General features: G+C 58.9%; 1 protein-coding gene across 1 annotated transcript; it reads right to left on the bottom strand.

Annotated features, from left to right (window-relative positions):
• Nucleotides 1-13595: 13595 nt before the first annotated feature.
• On the bottom strand, nucleotides 13596-16547 carry FOXJ1 (forkhead box J1; the record flags this gene model as incomplete). The annotated part of the gene is made up of 2 exons (XM_079726152.1): nucleotides 13596-14363; nucleotides 16050-16547. The coding sequence occupies 2 exons, from the start codon at nucleotides 16545-16547 to the stop codon at nucleotides 13596-13598; spliced, it is 1266 nt and encodes a 421-aa protein (XP_079582278.1).
• Between the last annotated feature and the right edge of the window lie 1631 nt (nucleotides 16548-18178).

Raw genomic sequence — 18178 nt, 5'->3', positions numbered from 1 at the left:
CCAAGGCCAGATGATTCCTCGTGGCTACTGCTCCCTCCCTGTCCCTTTACTCCTGGCTCGATTCCCCCACCTCTGCCCCTGTCCCAAAACACACACGTTTCCCTCCATTTCAAACTGCACACTTCCCAGCACAACCCTGTGCTAACTCTATGGAAAAATGGGTGAAGAATTTTGAGACTTTTCTGAACTTATTTACAAAACAGAAACAGACTCACAGACAAACTTATGGTTACCAAAGGGGAAATGTGGGGCGGGGAGGGATAAATTAGGAGTTTGGGATTAACAAATACACACTACTGTACATAAAGTAGATAATCAACAAGGACCTCCTGTAGAGCACAGGGAACTCTACTCAATAATCTGTAATAAGCTACATGGGAAAAGAATTTGAAAAAGAATGGATATATGTATACGTATAAAGGAGTCACTTTGCTGTACACCTGAAACTAACACAACATTGTAAATCAAATATACTCTAATATCAAATAAAATTTTAAAAATTAAAAAAAAGCAAAACAACAATTTAAAAAAAAAATTGAGACTTTACTCTTCCTTCTACCTTAGCTAGCAGCAACATCTGCCTCTTCCCCAGCCTGCTTATCTTCAGTCTCAAGGTGCCTTTTTCTGGAGGCCGCTTTCCACTTTCCAGAACCCGGAGAGTGGGTTTTGAGGATGTGGCTGTGCCGCTGGGGGGCGCGCGGCTCCCGCTAACCTAGAACCTGAACCCCAGACCTGGGCGGGTAGGAGGTGGGGGCTGGGGGGTGGCGAGTGGCCGGTCCCCTCCCAGGCCGGAGGCCAGGCCGGGAAAAGTGGGCCGCGAGGGGGCGCCCGACGCCCACCGGTACCTTTCCACCGCGCCCCTCCCCCCTCACCTCCGAGAATGTCCGGGGGGTGCAAGGAAAGGAGGAGAGAGGTCTAAAGGCAGGTGGATGGATGCGAACAGAAAAGGCGGGAGCAAATGGGGCTCTGAAAAGGAGAGGAACGTGGAAAGCAAATAAATGAGGACAAAACTCGAGAGGACACGGAGGAGGGAACCTGCGGGAAGAGGGGCACTAACAGGGTGGCTGGGGCCTACGTTCGGGGCCTTTCTGCGGGGCTCCCCTCCCCCCATTCCCCAAACGGGCCCCGGAAGGGACGGTCTGGGCCGGCGGGCAGCGGTGACGTCAGGCGCTGGAACCCGCCGCACTCCGGCCCCGAAACTCCTGGTAACCGAGGACGCCGGCGGACGGGTTGCGGTCCTCGGGTAGCCGGGCGACCCGCGCGCCCCCGCTGCTCCGGGCGCGCTCCCGCAGCCCCGCACACGCGGGTGGGCGGCCTGCGCGCCCCCGCACCCTGCAGCCCCGGGCGCGCTCGCGTCCCCGCAGCCCCGCGCGCGGAAGGCCCCCGATCTCTGGGTGTCGCGTGCCCGGAACGTGACTCAGCGCTTTTTCTGCGCCTAGAGCGCCCTGACCCGTCTGGCCTTGGGCTTGGGGGAGTGGAGACCCCAGCCTCAGGGATGGACCCACCCGCATCCTCCCTCTGCCTGCTGGCAGGGGCCTGCCTAGAAGCGCCCTTACATAGGCCTCCCTGCTAGGCAGGTGAATCTTTGTGGGGAGGGGGCAGGTTCAATCGTTTTTTTCATTAACTGCAGGGGCTACTGTAGGCATGGGGAGAAAGAGAGGGGAGCCTGTCTTAAGGGGCTCACAGCCTGCGCAGGGTGCACTGGACCCCTTCTGCTGGCTTTTTAAAATTAATTTATTTTCTCCAGTTTTATTGAGAAATAATTAACATACGTCACTCTATAAGGTGTTGGGACGTCCCTGGTGGTCCAGTGGTTAAGACTAGGCACTTCCAATGCAGGGGGTGTGGTTCGATCCCTGGTGGTGGAGCTAAGATCCCACATGCTCTCTGGTGCAGCCAAAAAACCCCCAAAAAACAAAGGGTGTACAGCAAGATGGTTTGATTTACACATACAGTTGATCCTTGAACAACAGGGGTTTGAACTCTGGGGGTCCACTTATACCTGGATTTTTTTCAATGAGTACATACTACGGTAGTACACAATAGTACTGTGGATAGGGAAGGCCAACTGTAAAGTTCTGTGTGAATTTTCCACTGCCCTAGGGTCAGTTCCTCTAACCCCTGCTGCTCAAGGGTCAACTGTATTGTGAAATGATTACCACAGTGGGTTTAGCTGTCATCCATCATCTCAAATAGAATCAAAAGAAAAGAAAAAAAAATTCTCCTTGCAATGAGAACTCAGGATCTACTCTGTTGACAACTTTCCTGTCTATCACATAGCAGTGTTAACTAGAGTCATCATGTTGTACATTACATCCCTAATTTTTTTTTTTAAACTTATTTGGCTGTGCTGGGTCTTAGTTGTGGGATCCTGAGTTGCAGCATGTGAACTCTTAGTTGTAGCACATGGCATCTAGTTCCCTGACCAGGGATCAAACCAGGGCCCCCTGCATTGGGAGTGTGGAGTCTTAGCCACTGGACCACCAGGGAAGTCCCCATCCCTAGTTCTTATTTATCTGATAACTGGAAGTTTGTACCCTTTTAATCACCTTCCTCCGATTCCCCCTGCCCCCACCCCTGCTTGTTGTAACCACAAATACGATCTCTTTTTCTTTGAGTTTGGTAGTTTTTCTAAATTCCACATCTAAGTGAAATCATGCAGTATCTGTCTTTCTTACTGGCTAAGTTTGCGGGTAAGATAGTTCTCTAGGAAATATCTGGGAATTTGGGGTGCACTGCTGGCCTGTGGAATTCAGGCCACAGGAGGGACAAAGGTCTCCAGGCCTGGCCTGGGCGAAACAGTGTTCCCAGACCCCTGGGCAGATCAGGGAGACTTTGGAGGGCACAACTGTGTGGATTGGATTTTGAAGGATGGGAAGAGGGACCCCAGGAAGAGGGCCCAGCCTTATGGCAGCTGGGAAGTAGGCAGGGTGTCCAGAGAGGAGAGTGGCTGAGTGGCCTCTGGGACCAAGCATCGGCTAGGGTTAGACTGTATTTGGTGAGGTGCCTCAGCAGGGTGGCCTGAGGCTGGGACCTAAGTGAGCAGGCTATGGTCATGACCTGTATGATAACTAGAGTGGACACAGGGAGATGGCAGTGAGAGAAAATGGCGTTGCTCAGGTAGTGGAGCCCGGGCGGGGGGGACTCTAGATCTGCTGGCTGGGAGGGAGGGACCACAGGAAAGTCCTGCCAGGAGCAGGCTGAGTGCCAGTTCTTCTCCCAAAGGTGCTGAGGACAGATGGATCCTGCCTTTGCCATGGGAAACCAGGAGGCCTCCTTCCCTGACTTGATAGCTGCCCTGAGGCAGGGGATTGAGTGAGATGACCCTGCCTGGGAAGGGGGACCTCCCCTGTGCAATCTTTTTTCTTTTTTTTGGCTGTGCATGGCTTGGGGGATCTTAGTTCCCAGACCAAGGATCAAACCTGGGCCCCTGGCAGTGGAAGTGCAGAGTCCTAACCACTGGACCGCCAGGGAAGTCCCTGGGTGCACTCTTGGGACCCACTTGCTCTATGCGTTTGGTCTTCTGTTGTGTGCATGCCCTCCACACCCAGTGGAAGTGTCTTCCCATCTGTCTGAGATTTGTTGAATGAGTGAATGAGCACAGAGACCAGTGACGGGCACATGCGGTTCTCAGTGTACACCACCGGCAGGGCACCACACACAGTCACATCTTCAGCAAGGGCTTTTTAATAAGGTCAAGGAAGAGGGGTGAGCTGGGAGGCAAGGCCTGGTGTCCCTGAGGGCAGGGAAGACAGGCCGAGCTGCCTTTCCTCTGGCTCTCCACTGTCTGCCCAGCTCAGAGTGCTGGCTTCTGGATCTAAGTCACTGTGAGAATTGGGGCGTGCACTCCCACCCCTCCATCCGTTCCGCCATGCTCTGTTGAGCACACACCATGTGCCACTCCCAACTCCTGGCAGGTGCCATGGAGAACCAGGCACTGCCTCTGACTTCCTGGAGCTCCCAGTCCAGCAGGAGAGGCCCATGCTGCCAACATGGTGAAATAAAGGGCGCTGGAGGATGGCAGTGGGTGGAGAGGTGGCAGATGTCCAGATGGGTCCCCCAGCAAGTAGTGCCCAGGAGAAGCCAACCTCATCTGTGCTGACATCCTCAGAGCTGGGTCCTCTCTCTGTGCCTTAGTTTCCTCTTCTGCAGGTGATACCAGAAGGCTCCTAATCCTTCCTGCAGATTAAGGTCTAGGCCTCTATGACTGAGGATCATTCCAGCTGCCCCCTCGCTCCCGCAGAGGGAGCAAACAGACCAACGTTGCCCCTTCATCCCCCGGAGTCTGGGCTTGAAGATCCTGGGGTCTGCCAGAGGCCCAGCCAGCTGATGTGGTGGGCTCCTGGAGCTCAGGGCTCAGCCCAAGACCTTCCCCAACAAACCTGAATTCCAGACAGCAGCCAGGAGCCCCGAGTTGGGCAGTCTGTGCTGGCAGCAGGGGAAGGGCATGAGCACCGGGCAGGAGGAGGACAGAACCCCCAGAACTTGTCCTCTGACCTTGAGTCATGCAACCGACTGCTGGGGTGAAGAAGGAAAAGGGGTTGTGATGGAGGTCATGCCCCAAACTGAGTTCTAGATCCACCAAATAAAAGGGTTCAGGGTCAAGAGCGGACCGTGGTGGGTGGGCTTTCCAGAACTCTGGCCAGCTGGAGGCAGAGCCATTGGCCGGGGACACTGCTCCAGCCTGCCCCACCCTTCCTTGAGGATGTGGCCCCGCTGGTGCTGTCCTCAGTTCAGGTACCAGCCTGGGGACCCCAATATGTGTAACCAACTGCCTTCTCAAGCAGAAGTGCGAAAAGGGTTGGTGTGAGTTCTATCAGGATGTTAGGGTCTTTCCAGCTGGGGGACCACAGCTGGGGACTCATGATGGGACCCTGAAACTAGGTCCTGAAAAGTTACGCAGGTGAAGTGGGAGGGTGTTCGCGCAGGGAAGAGGGCAGGGGTAGGAGACAGAGGGAGGAAACAGTGATTCTGGGCGATACATCAGTGTGACTGATCACAGAGGGAGGGGTAGGTGGGAAGATGAGTGGCGAGCAGGGGCGGATCTTGATGGTGTTTAGAGTCTTCTGTAGGCGAGGGAAGTCATTGTAGGGTTCTCCACAGATGAGTGACATGGCCAGAAGTGTACTTGAGAAGAGTCTCACTAACCCTCCCCTGCACTGAGCCAGCCAGCTGGGTGTCCACCTGCATGCCCTTTCCCACCTCCTCTCCTTCTGCCTGTAACTCCTGTCCTCTCTGCGTCTTGCTGGATACCCCCTGCTGACCCTTTTAAGAATCAACTCAGCATAGTCCAGTGAAGCATGGCAGCTGGGCCACACATGTTTATGTCTTCTCTTCCCAAGCGCCTTTCAAATGAAAAGGATTTTTTAAAAAAGCCCTACTACAAAAAAACCCTGAGACTTCTCTGGCGGTCCAACGGTTAAGACTCCGCACTTCCACTGCAGGGGGCCCAAGTTCAATCACTGGTCGGGGAACTAAAATCCCGCTTGCCGTGTGGTACAGCAAAAAAATACAAAACAAAACCAAAAAAACCCCCACAAAATACCTTGTACAAGAATGTTCATAGCAGCTTCATTTACAATAGCCCCAAACTGGAAGCAGCCCAGGTATCCATCTAGTGGAGAAGTGATAAACAAATTGCTATAGTCATCTGATGGAATACTACTCAGCCGTGAAAAGGAACAAACTACTGATGCATGTGACAACGTAGTTAAATTTCAAAAATAATATGTTCAGTGAAAGAAGCCAAACACAGAGTAAAAGTGTATGAGGCCATTTATATGAAATTGTAGAATAGGAAAAGCTGACCTATGGCGGTAGAAATTGAATTGTTGCTTGGGGAGTGGAGGGGCCAGGAGGGGCTGACTGGGCTCTGCTCACACAGTGTGGTTCCTTTTCCAAGCTGAGTCTCCTAGAGCCATCCTTCATTACCCAGAAGCCTCTCAGCCACCCCTCAACTGTGCCACATGTGCCTCAAACTCTCTGTACCCCCAGCCGAACTCCCCCCCTTCCCTTCTCTTTCATACTGCATTCCCCACTCAGGGGACGATGGCACCGCCGGCCACCAGTCCCCAGTCATCTCTTGTTGTGGCCTCCGAGCCCTGAGAAAACCCCTCTGCCTGATCGTGGGAGTGAAATTGGAGAGTTGTCCTGGCAAGACCACGCCGCCACCCAGCTCAGTGGGTTGGGAAATCTCTCTAAGAACAGGTCTCACCCATCTTTGTGTCCACGCAGACTCAGGTCCACAGACGAAAGGAAACATTCACCAAGCAACCAGGTGAGGACTGACCAGGGTTTCCAGCACCTGGGACCCTGGCCTTCCTCCCCGCAGCTGGGAATCCCCCTGAGTCCTGCCAGCTGGAGGCAGACATGCCGGCGGGGCTGGCCCATTGCAGAGTTTCAAGGGCCAAGGCTGGCCTCCCCTTGTTCCCGTTCCTCCTCTTCGTGTCCCCGGCTCCTGAGTGCCCTCCCATGTCCCTCCAGATCTCTCCTCCCTCCTTACTCCCATTGCGCTGCCCTCTAGCTGGAGCCGGAACCAGAGGTCCCCACAATCCTCTTGTGCATCCCGGCACAGCCCCCGCCCCCGCTACTCCTCACCCCACCCCCGCCCTGCCACCTTCTTCTTCCCTCTGCAAGCAAGAGGCACTGCAGAGTGACTGCTGCCCTGGGCTGGGGCAGAGCTCACCCTTCCTGCCTCCTCTGAGACCCTTTGCCTCCTGCTCCCACCAGAAGGGTCCGTCCTTGCTCTCCCAGCATCCCGTCTCCCCAGCATCTGCAATTCACCCTCTCCCCGGGCTAGCCCCTTCCTTCCTTCAAGCACACGCAGGTCACCCCATCTTAAAAAAGGTTCCCTTAGGGCTTCCCTGGTGGCGCAGTGGTTGAGGGTCTGCCTGCTAATGCAGGGGACGCGGGTTCGTGCCCCGGTCCGGGAGGATCCCACATGCCGCGGAGCGAGCGGCTGGGCCCGTGAGCCATAGCCGCTGAGCCTGCACGTCCGGAGCCTGTGCTCCGCAACGGGAGAGGCCACAGCAGTGAGAGGTCCACAAAAAAAAAAAAAAAAAAAAGCTTCCCTTGGTCCTGTCTTCATCACTGCCCGCCCTCTCCTCCCTTTCACCCTGATCTGAGCTCGGAGTTTGCTGCCTGCTCTCCGACTCTGGGTTCTACCCCTGTCGTGCTAATGAAATGCCCTGTGGGAGGCCACAGGCCTTCCCTGGGCGAATGCTGGCTTCCTTCCTTCCCGAGCCCACTCTGGCCTGTTGACTCTCACTGCAGGCTCCGTGGGGCGGGGCCAGCCAGGAACAGGTGCGTCCGTGTAGGTGTGTGTAGGGGGCGAGGAGGGGGGGAGTGTGTGGGGGAGGGGGCTCCCTCCTGCCCTAATGGTGCCCCTTCTCCAGGCTCCTTACTCTCTGCTCTCCTCTCTGGTCTCCCTTCTGGAAGAGTCTGTGCACCTGGGCTGCAGCCTTTACATTCACCAGGTCCCTTGGGACTGTGTCTCAGTCCTGGCTCTATCTCCTTCCGGTTTTGAGCATCATGTTTGTTCGCCAACAGATTCCACCATCTCCACTGCATAACCTGGGGTGACCTCCACAGGACAGGACTAACTCCATTGTCATCTCCCTCTCCCCCAAATGGCTCCACTTCATTTACTAATCCATATGGCTATTCATTCCCTGTGAATTCAACACATGTCTGTCACTCTCCACACCCTCACACGGTCTTCCATTTCTCCAGGTGGGATTCATTTTCATTTTGTAGCCACATCTTTGATTGTCACTTATACCTGTCTCTTCCCAAGTCCCTTTGGAGGTCACCACGGGTCATCTTCGTAGAGGAGTCTGGGAGGCAACTTGTCCTTCAGATAAAAGCTTCCTGGACCCAAGGGTGGCAGGGCCTTTGAGCTGAGCATTTGGGTGGGGGGCCAGGGTGGGGTTTGCCTTCTCTTTGTGACCCACTTCTCCCTGCATGGAGGTCGTTGGGCCTAGTTGCTGTTTCTCTTCCTCTTTGCCTGGGAGACCCTTAATCCCCCTCATAATAGAACCCACACATGAAATAGAGCCAGGGAATGTGGCTGGGGGTTGAGCCCCAGCCCCCTGTGAGGTCCGCCCACCACACCTGGACACCCCACCCTTCTCTCCAAAACTGGCCTTGAACTGTGGGCCCAAGCCCACCAGGCCCTGTGGCACAGTGCCAGCTCTGGGCCCAGCCTCCCGGGCCATCTCCATCAGGCCAGGCTTCATCTTTAGCCAAACAGCAGGCACCAGGGGCTCTCGGGCCCCTCACAGAGCTCCCAGCCCCAGCTTGGACCCTGAGTAGCTGGGCTCCACAGCTGTCGAGCTCAGTGGCCCCAGGGCCTGTCCTGGTGTACAGTGGGGTGAGCCCAGCAGGGACAGCTGAGCTGGGCACAGCTCTGACCTAGTGACCTTGTTGTCGGGTGCAAACATGTCAAAAGCCATTTGCTGACCCTGTGGACTTGGGTGGGGTAATAAAAGATATGCGTGTGAAGGGGTTGAATGCTGGTTTCACCGCACCAACCCTGCATCTCGGGCCTCTGTAGTCCTTATCCCCAGGGCCTAGGCTCCAGGGCAGCTGGGGACCAAAAAGGAGCAGCTGAGAATGAGAAAGGCCAGGCCTCGCCCGCTGCCCTCCACCCCTTCCCTCTTGTCCCGGATCCCACTCCCTCCGCCCTCCCCTGGCTCACACCAGCCACACGCCCCACTCAAGCTTCAGCTGGCACTCAGGGCCCTACTCCCTCCTTTATTACCTCACCCAAGCCCACAGAGTCAGCAAGGGCGGCCTCTTAATTGTTTCCAGGACAGGGCAGTGTGGGGTTTCCTCAGAGCCCCCCTGGCTGAATGCTCTGCACCCCTGGGGGCATCAGGAAGCACCCGGGGCCCAGTGACCGAGAACTCCTTAGTGTTTACTGTCTGTGGTCACATTTTTCCAAGGCGACTTGGCTGTTTTTCCACCTCTTGACGATCTGCTCAGCAGCTCATTCATTCATTCAATACTTAAAACGCCGGGCCCTGTGCTGGATGTAGCAAATGTAGGAATGCGGCAGGTTATCTGCCCACAGGGGTCTGCAGACTCATGGGCTTCTGAGGCTGAAACTCTCAGAGGCGGCGTCTGCATGCCACCCTGCCCCTGCCACCACCCCCGCCCACAGTTCACTTTAAGCAAGTTGGAGGGAACTGGGATGCCGCTAGGGTTGGGGATAGGGCTTGGTACGCAGAGTGAGGCAGGAGCGGGGTGCAGGGTGGTCTGGGCAAGGGGGCATGGGTGAAGGGCGGAGACCAGTTGGCAGCCTCTCAGCCTCAGCTTAATTCCCTGGGCCAATAGCAGCCCTGGGAGGGCTGTCGGCAATCCACTGTGGCTTCAAAGGGTCTTGGGGGCCGTGGATAGGGTGGGATGTGTGCAAGCAGCCTGTGCTCCCCAGTTCCTGGAGCTCTTGCTTTCCTGGGAGCTCAGCGAGCTGCTTCCTTCAAGGAGGAAGGGGTCTGGGGCTCAGACCCAGGCTGCTGTCCTGCCCTCAGATCAGCATCTGGGTGACAGGGCTCTGCAGGGAGCTGGAGTCGGGGCGGGGGCAGCAGCGAGACCTGCGGCCCTGTCTCCCGCCTTGGTGAATGTGTACCCCGCCTCCCCTCCCCTGCCGCTCAGCCTGGCTGGCTTCTGGGGGACCCTACCCTTCAGCTGCTCCCTCCCGGCTCCTGCACTCACAGGGAAAGCTCAGGCCCAGCATGCCAGTCACGGTGGCTCTGACCTGTCCCACCTGGGAGCCTCAGAGTGGGCTGGACACACATGCCCCAGGAGGAAGGTGACCCCCCAGGGCTTCCATGCACCTCCTTGGCTCACACTGGCCAGCGCAGGCCCAGCCTGGGTGGCCTCACAAAGCGCCCTCCCCTGTCCCAGTGCCTCCCCTCCCTTGTCACCTGTGTTTTCCTCTTCATCACACAAGAATGTCAGCAGGACCTGGGGCTCCTCTCCCACCCCATTGTTAATGCAGCCCCTCTCCACAGCCCCACCCCTGACAGGCCCAGGCCTGCCCCGCAGGGCCAGCCCACTCCCCCCTGCCGGGAGTCCAAATACACCTGTTTACCTTTGGGCCTCAGCCCTGGATGGAAGCTCGCCTGACTCCTGACCATCTCCTCCCACTCGCCCTCACAGGCCTTCTTTCCTGCCCTCCAGCTCACCTGATTCCTTCTGCAAGTCTGGGTCCCCAGTATGTTGAGGGGGACAGAGGCGGGGAGAAGAGTGTTTCCTGCCCTCAGCTCAGCTCTTCAGGAGGCCTGGCGCATTTGCTTCAGGCCAGCATGGAATCCCATCCCGGGGGCCTTCCAGTCACTGGAGCTGGGGGTGGCCTGTCCCGTGGGCAGACAGGGAGGGTCCCCAAAGACTGAGTTCCTGAACTTTCCCCCTCATCCCTTTCCTGGCTGGGGATACATGGGGAGGGAGGATAGGGAAGAGGTGGAAAGTGAGGAGACAGAAAGCTGGCTTCTTGCTTTGGGAAGGGACTGTACCACACCTGAGGGTGAAGTGGCTGAAGGGCTTCTCACCTCAAAAGTGGAGATCAAAGGAAATGCGAAACCTGCCCAGAGAGCTTGAGTCATGGGCTCAAAGCCACACAGTGCAAAAGAGAAGGGACAACTCAGTGCAACATGGGGTCCTGGATTGGGATGCTGGAATGGAGAGGAGCATTACTGGGGTGACCTGCAAGATGTGAAGGGGGTCTGCGGTTAGATGGGATTACCAGGTCAGTGTTCATTTCCTGATTGTGATGGTGGTACTGGGATTATGGAGGCGTGTCCTTGTTCTAAGGAAACACACACTAAAGTATCTAGTGCTAATGGGGCAGCCTGTCTGCAACTTACTGTTAATGGTGCAAAATATATATTGACTGGGATTACATTGAATCTCTAAATAAATACGGAGTCACTGAACGTCTTTTTGAAAAAGCCACCCAGCCAAGGGCCGGGGCAGGGATGAATAGGAGGGACAGGATGCACTCACGGTTCCCGCCCCCTCCACCGCCAACCCCCAAACGCTGCCTGCTGAAAGGGTGTGTGAAGCCCTGTGTTCCGGCCGCTTTGGGGCCCCCTCTTAGCTTTGGCTGCTCGTTGGCAGCATCCACGGACCCTTAAAAGTGCCAGTGTTTGGGTCCCAGCCCCAGAGACGCTAGTCCCAAGCATAGGGATTTTCAGGAGCTCCTGGTGATTCTTCCTGGCAGCCAGAAGCTTCTTCAGCCTTTCCTTACCTGGCAGGCAGTTCTGCCAGCCCCTGACCTTGCCCCTCTTCCCCCAGCATGGGCCCAGGCAGAGGGTGAGGAGGGGGGACAGTGACCGGCCCCACCTGTCAATCCAGGGTGTACCCCTTTTGGCGGGGGCTGGAGGCTGAGCCTGGGGACCAGTGGAGAGGCTGGAGCCCCCATGTTCCCCCAGTGCTGGGGAGCGTGGGGAGGAAGGCCGGAGGGTGGTGGGGAGCGGGAGGGAGTCGTTGCTTAGGGGGTGAAGGGAGTCTCAGAGGGAGGCTGGGGCAGCCTCCTCAGCAAGCGGTGGGAAGGGGATGGGCTGCCTCCTGAGCTCGGTAAGGCCCCAACCCGGCTGGCCCTGCAGTGTGTGCACCCTTCTGAAATATTTGGAATAATTAGCAAGTGAAAGCAGCAAGTTGGCGGGGGAATGCCAGGTTGGCCTGGAGCCAGCCTCGAGTGCAAGGAAAGAAAGGGGCTTCAGGAGAAAGGGGCCCGTGGAGGCTGGGCAGGATTGTGTAGGACAGTGCCCGTTTGAGTGTGTGTGTGTGCGTGCGCGCGCGCGCGTGAGTGCTGGGGGAAGGGGCTGTGCACCACAAGGGCGTGCTGGCGGGGCCAGGTGCGGGCTCAGGGGAGAGATGGGTTCCAGGCAAAGCTGGGGTGAGGGGGTTGAAAGGTGCCTGCTGAGTGTCACATATTTGCTGTGCCTCAGTTTCCCCATCAGAACTCTGGTACGTTGATTCCTCACAGGCTGGAGCTGTAGGGTCTAGGCACCCCGTCTTCCGTCTGCCCTGATGGCCTCCCTCAGCCCCAACCTGCATTGGAGGGAAGGCGCTGGGCGGGGTGAATGAACCCCAGGGTGGCAAGTGGGGCCCCAGGGGCTGGGGCCCTCGAACCTCACACCCTGTCCCTTCAGGAAGGGACCAAGGGAGGGAGGAGCTGGAGACAGGCCCAGGCGAGGACCGCAGGCGAGTCTGGGCAGGCCCTCAAGGTGGGCAAGGTGGGGAACGTGAGCCGAGCCCTGGGCGAGCTCGGCCTTTGTGAGTGAGTCCCCAGGGCCAGGGAGGGGGCTGTGCCTCCTTTGCCGCCTGCTCCTCGGGGCTGTGGGTACAGTCTCCCCATTGCACATATAGAGGTGCCAAGGCCCTGGCTGCAGGGGACCCCCGAGGGCTGCTTCTCAGCCCCTTTCTCTCTGGGGACCCAGAGATCATGAGGAGTGCATCAGGGGACACTCTGCAGGCCTTTGGTGCCCCCATCTTCCTCCCAGCCATTCCCCCTTGGTCCTTGGCCTCCCCAAAACTGGCCCATGCTTTTCCCCAGAGAAAGTTGCAAGCAGGTCCATTTTGAGATTTTTTAAAACTTTATTTTTAAAAATGTTTTGATTGTAAATAACTTTCTATGAAAAAGGTTAAATTGCCCGATGGGTTAGGAGAGTGGATGTGGGATGCAGCCCAGGGGGTTTATGGTGGAGCAAGACACTCCCCCGCAGGAGTGCAAGCAAGGGCACGGGGCCATCCCCCCTTCCTGGTCCCAGTGGTTCTAGCAAGCACTGCGTCCCTCCCAGTTAAGCCTCAGCTATAGCTACACTCACTACATTAGTCTGTCTGTCCCCTTTCCCTCTGCAGCTTGGCTGCCCCAGCCCCTAACCCCCAGATCCCCAACTCCCCGCTGCTCTCAGCCTCAAGTTGGGCTCAAAGATTAGGGACACATACCCTCTGCCCCACCTCTAGGGATGAAGCCAGAAGATCCCAGAGGCCTTAGAAAATCTCCTGGCTCCACCCGGCACCCCGGCCTCGTTTCTGTCTCCTCTCTCTTCCCCCCTCCGCCTAGCTCCGCCTCACAAACTGCCGGCCCCAGCCCCAGGGAAGCTCTGCCGGGAGAGGCCTCTAGGCTGTTAATTTGCAGTCACCTAATCAGCATTTGTTGTACCTGGGAACTTTCTCTGGATAGAGACCTGGGGAGGAGAGCGGGAGAGAGAGAAGCTTCGAAGCTAAGATGTTCTGGGGCGGGCCCTGTACTGATGTTTCCAGCTTGGCCAGGGCCCCTCCAAGCCGCAGCTCTCATAGTGCAGGGCCCTTAGCGTGTCTCTGGGGCAGGGAAGAAGTGGATCAATGAAACACTGTGTGTATGGGGGGCTGAGGAGCAGAGGCAGCAATTTTGGTCCTGGGCCCCAATTCTCAGCCTGCTGGACTAGAATCTGAGGATGGCCTGGGCTGGGGGCCGTGTGGCCTGGTGGGGTGACCTGGCCCAGCCCCTGCCTGGGCGGTAGGGTGTCCATGGGCCTGCACTGGTGGGGAGGGGGGCAGTCTGGGCCCAGACTTCGGTGCTGTCTGGAGGTGGGGCAGGGCCTGGCTTCTTACAAGAAGGCGCCCAGGCTGGCCCAGTCATGCAGGTCAGAGGCCAGTGTGGCATCCCCCGCCTCAAAGAGGGGCTCGGGGGGCAGGGAGCTACGGGTGCTCTCGTCCCAGGGGTGCTGCAGGAAGGATGTGGCCAGGAGGGTCTCGTCGAAGTCCAGGCTGTTGGTAGCCTGCTCCACTGGAGGCCCCCAGGTAACAGGGCAGTCGATGTGGTGGCCGTGGATGGTGAGGTCCACGTCCCCGTGCGAGGCGGGGCTCAGCGGCGGGCTCAGCTCCAAGGTCTCCAGCGTGCCCAGCTCCCCGCCCAGCGTGCCAGCGTCGAAGATGGCCTCCCAGTCAAAGTTTCCCTTGAGGGGTTCCAGCTCACCCTGCTCCTCCTGGGTCAGCAGCAGGGGGCTGGAGGGCCATGGGACCTTGGCCACCTGCTTGGGCAGCGGCTGTTTACGCTTACGCCCCAGCCTGCCCTCGCCTGCACCCCAGCCCGCCTCCCCAGTGGCCTCCTCGAACTCCTGCAGCAGCTGCTGGGCCTCGGTGTTCACGGTCAGTGGCCCGGCCCATGGGGCGGCGCTGGGCTCCGGCGCGGCCTGGCGGGCAAAGGCCGGGTGGATGTGGACTGGGGGTAGCCGCCGCTTCTTCAAGGCCCCACTCAGCAGCCGCTCGGCGTACTGGGGGTCGATGCGCCAGAAGCCCCCCTTGCCTGGCTCGTCCTTCTCCCGAGGCACCTTGATGAAGCACTTGTTCAGGGACAGGTTGTGGCGGATGGAGTTCTGGACACAGGGAGATAGGAGAGAAGGAAGACAGCTGGGTGAGTGGGTGGGGTCAGTGATGGGGGGTTCCTAGCGCCACTGCCAGTCCCACCACCACCTTCTCTCCAATGGGGGCAGGGGAGACAGAGGCGCTGCTCCGACCGGGAGGCTCTGGGACACCAGCCACGGGGCACCAGGAGCTGGGAGTGCTGTCGGGGGCTTTTGTTCCCTGTTGCCAGGATATCTGCCTGCTCAGTCATCCGAGCCCTGAGCCGCAGGGTGGCTCTCAGTGCCACCCTGTCCTGCCCTCCCTCCCTTACCCCGCCGCTTGCGGCCTCTGGCCAAAGGCCTTGGCTCCCCCAGGGCCTGGACGGCCATCTCCCTCTGCCTGGGCCTGGCTGGCCTTCTCTGTTTGTGAAATGAGTGAGTGGGTGTGAGGGTGTGTGTGTGGGGGTGGGGGGATGAAGTGTGGGAGGATCTGATGACTTTCCTTGTTTCTAGAGCCGGCTGCTGGCCTGGACCCTCACCCACCATGTCCCCCTCCTCCCACCCCAGGCTCTGAGGCCTCAGTTGATTATTACCCAGCCAAGAGCATAGCGCTCATTCCTGGGGCCTCTCAGGCTTGGGGTAGGGTGGGGGGTGGTGGAGGGTCTCTGCTTTCTCACCAAGGTTACAAATGGTACCTGCCCCAGGGTCAGGGCCCAAGCAAACGTGGAATAGCTGTGATCACAGGAACTGTGATCCTGTGACCTGTGCCACAGGGAAGGATCTGTGCATCCTCAGGGTCTCTGTCCCCAAGTAGCCCCTGATCCTGATGGTCGAAGATGCTCAGGGCAGTGTGTGCCCAGCCTGAATCACCATCCTGACTTGTTCATGCCTGGGTGCACAGTCCAAACCACGCTGGGGCACAGGGGTCTGGGGCCTGGTTGGTGGGGCCGGCAGGTGAGTAGTGCCCCCTGGCAAGACTGGGATGTTTACATGGTGGCCTGGGCCCCTTGGCTGCTCTGTGCCAGGTTCCGGAGACTTGGAACATGAAGCCAGTGTGGGAGGAAAGAGCCCCTGTGGAAAGCACCTGGCTGAGGTAATTGTCCCCCCAGGGAGGTTGATGAGAAGAGGGGGAGGAGTGTAGGCAGGAAACTAGGGAGGGCTTGGGGTGGGGGCTGGCACAGCAGCTTTCGGAAGGCCCCGTAGCCCTTCCACTGGGACACAGCTGGCCTTCATACCCCGCAGCACGCCTCTCTCCCCTCCCAGACCCCCTCCAGCCAACTGAAAGCAGGCAGGATGCAGAGCCTGGCAGGAACGATGCTCTGCTTCCAGTCAGGCCCTGACAAACTGACCTTGAGGAGGGTAGTGTCTAGGAATTCTAGGACTTGGGACAAAAATGTGTCCCTCAGTCCATCAACCTACGCTGGGGGGCTGTGTCCACGCATAGTTCAGCCCTGGTCTTTGGGCTAAGCCTGCCGGATGAGTGACAAGTTCTTTCCACTTGAACCTCTATGTCGGCACCCCTACAGCCCTCTGAACATCCTCCCTCCTCCCTCTCTGAAGTCAAAGGGGCAGCAGTCCAAGCACTGGGCTCCCTTGAGGTCCTTCCTCGACGGCCTTCCTCTCTCGGGGCCCTGGCCGTACAGCGCCTACTTGGCCTGCGGATCTGGGATGTGAGTCCAGTCCGCGCGGGCATGGGGAGGGAGGGAGGGCCTCCCCTACCTGCCAGGTGGGATCAGCGTGGCGGAAGTAGCAGAAGTTGTCCGTGATCCACTTGTAGATGGCCGACAGGGTGATCTTGGTGGCCTTGCTGGCCTGCATGGCCATGCAGATGAGCGTGGCATACGAGTAGGGCGGCTTCACGTGCGGGTTGGTGGCGTAGTCCACGTCGTCGGGAGGCGGGGCCTGCAGCCCCGAGGGGGCGCTCCGCGACGTGCACGAGGACGTGGGCTTGCCGGGCGTGTGCGGCTGCTCCAGGCAGGCGGGGTCCGCCGCCAGGGGAGACCCCGGCTCGGCCGAGCCTGACAGCTCGTGGTAGCCGTGGGGGTCGGTGTCCCCCGAAGGCAGGGCGGGGGCCTTGGCGTTGAGAATGGAGAATTCCTGCAGCCACTGCAGGCTGGTCAGGCTGTCATCCAGGGCGTTGGACTCCTCCAGGCCGCCTTCCGGTCCGGCCTCCTCCGCTGCCCCTGCTCCCGAGACGCGTAGCCAGCTCTCCGCCATATCTGCGGGGACTCTCCGAGGGGGCGGTCAACATCCACGAGCCGAGCCGAGGGTGGCCGCCGAGCTCTCCGACCCGCTGACTCCCGCGGCTTCAGTTACGCAGCCTCCCGGGAGCGTGCTTCCATCCCGCGATCCGGGGGTAGCCTCCTCCGAACTGAATGTGGTGCCTGCGGGGACCATAGCGGGAACTGAGCCCTCTTTCCCCACCCCCGAGGGGAGAGTGTGTGCGAGGGGGGAGGCTCTTACTAAAATCCTTCCTGCAGCTGGGGAGGATCTTTTACTGCCGAGGTCTGGGAAACAGAAGCTGTGCCCGGGGGTCCGACCCACACGGGGTTCGCCTCGCTCTTTTCCTCTTTGATCTTTTAGAGGAGACTTAATTAGCTAAACGAGGGAATAGTGTAGGGGCATGCGAGGCCACCCCTTTCTCCCTCAAAGCGGGGAATTAACCCCCCTCTCTCCGTCCACAACCAATGGAAATGGGGCGAGAGAGTCCAGGAGGGCAGTACGACGGGTCGGGGGGCGGGGGAGGTGGTCTGATCTTTGAAAAGGGATATTAGGATGGGGATCAAGGGGAAGGAAGGAAACAATACAGAGAGTTATAAGGGGGCGGGAAGTGAGTGTCCCCCAAACGCCTCTAATGTCAGTCCCCGGGCCCACCACTTCCGTTGGGGACGGATGGGAGAGCGGGCTGGTACCGACGCCCTCCCTTCCCACGGCCTTCAGCCCTCCCCGTCCCTTACCTGGCTCAGAGCGCAGCCCGGGCAGAAGGAAGGTTCTCGAAGAAATTCCTCCCACCGCCCACCCTCACCGCGGCTCTCTGCTCCCAGCTCGACGGCCCAGCCAGCAATCCTCGTCGCCACTCACGCCCGACGGCGCCTCTCTGAAAGCCAACGGCCCGGGGACCGGCACTAAGTAGCCTCTCGGAAGGCGTCTCCTGCTGCCATGGCGACGCCCCGCCCATATAAACAGCTTCCGCTTCTGCCATTGGCCAGGGCATCTCCAAAGAGACCGCGGGCTCTTACCACTCTCTCACGCGGTAACTCTCTTCAAACTCCCTCCTGCCGTCCTCTCCCGCGCGACCCAGCCCCCTACCCGCCACCGCGTCCCGGCTCCGCGCATTCCCGCCCGAGGGCCCCGCGCAGGGCTCGGAGAGGCGCGCGGCTCGGCGCTCCCGCAGAGGCCCCGGGGCCCTCGGCGAGCAGTTCGCCGCGGGAACCGTACTCCGCCCCACCCCCTTCCCATCTGGGCTGCTCAGAGGTGTCGACGGCTCCTGGGACGCAGCCCGTGGCGCGGGGGCCAGGGCTGGGTGCATGCTTGGGGGTTTCCTTTCCTCTCCTCTGGGCTGCGAGTGGCACTTCCTCACGTTTCTGCGGCCTGTCCCTGTCTCCCGACCGAGTGTCGTCTTGGTGCCCGCAAGCAGGTCTGACTCTCCGATGCCACCTGCCGCTCAGGTCCGCAGAAACCGCAGCCCCGGTCGCAGACACCCCAAGGCGGCTAGGGTAATCCAGTGTTTCCCGGTAAGCGCTCCCTCCCCGCCCCGTCCTCAGCAAGATTCCCAGAAGCTGACATTCCAGAGGCTTCTTCGGAAGTGCTATCCCTCCTTTCCAGATAGCCGAGGAAACAGAGCCGGT

Source organism: Hyperoodon ampullatus (genome assembly GCF_949752795.1).
Source record: "Hyperoodon ampullatus genome assembly, chromosome: 19".
Classification (NCBI taxonomy): Eukaryota; Metazoa; Chordata; class Mammalia; order Artiodactyla; family Ziphiidae; genus Hyperoodon; species Hyperoodon ampullatus.
The sequence above is the reverse complement of the archived record's forward strand: the minus strand, read 5'-3'. Positions and strand labels throughout refer to the sequence as shown.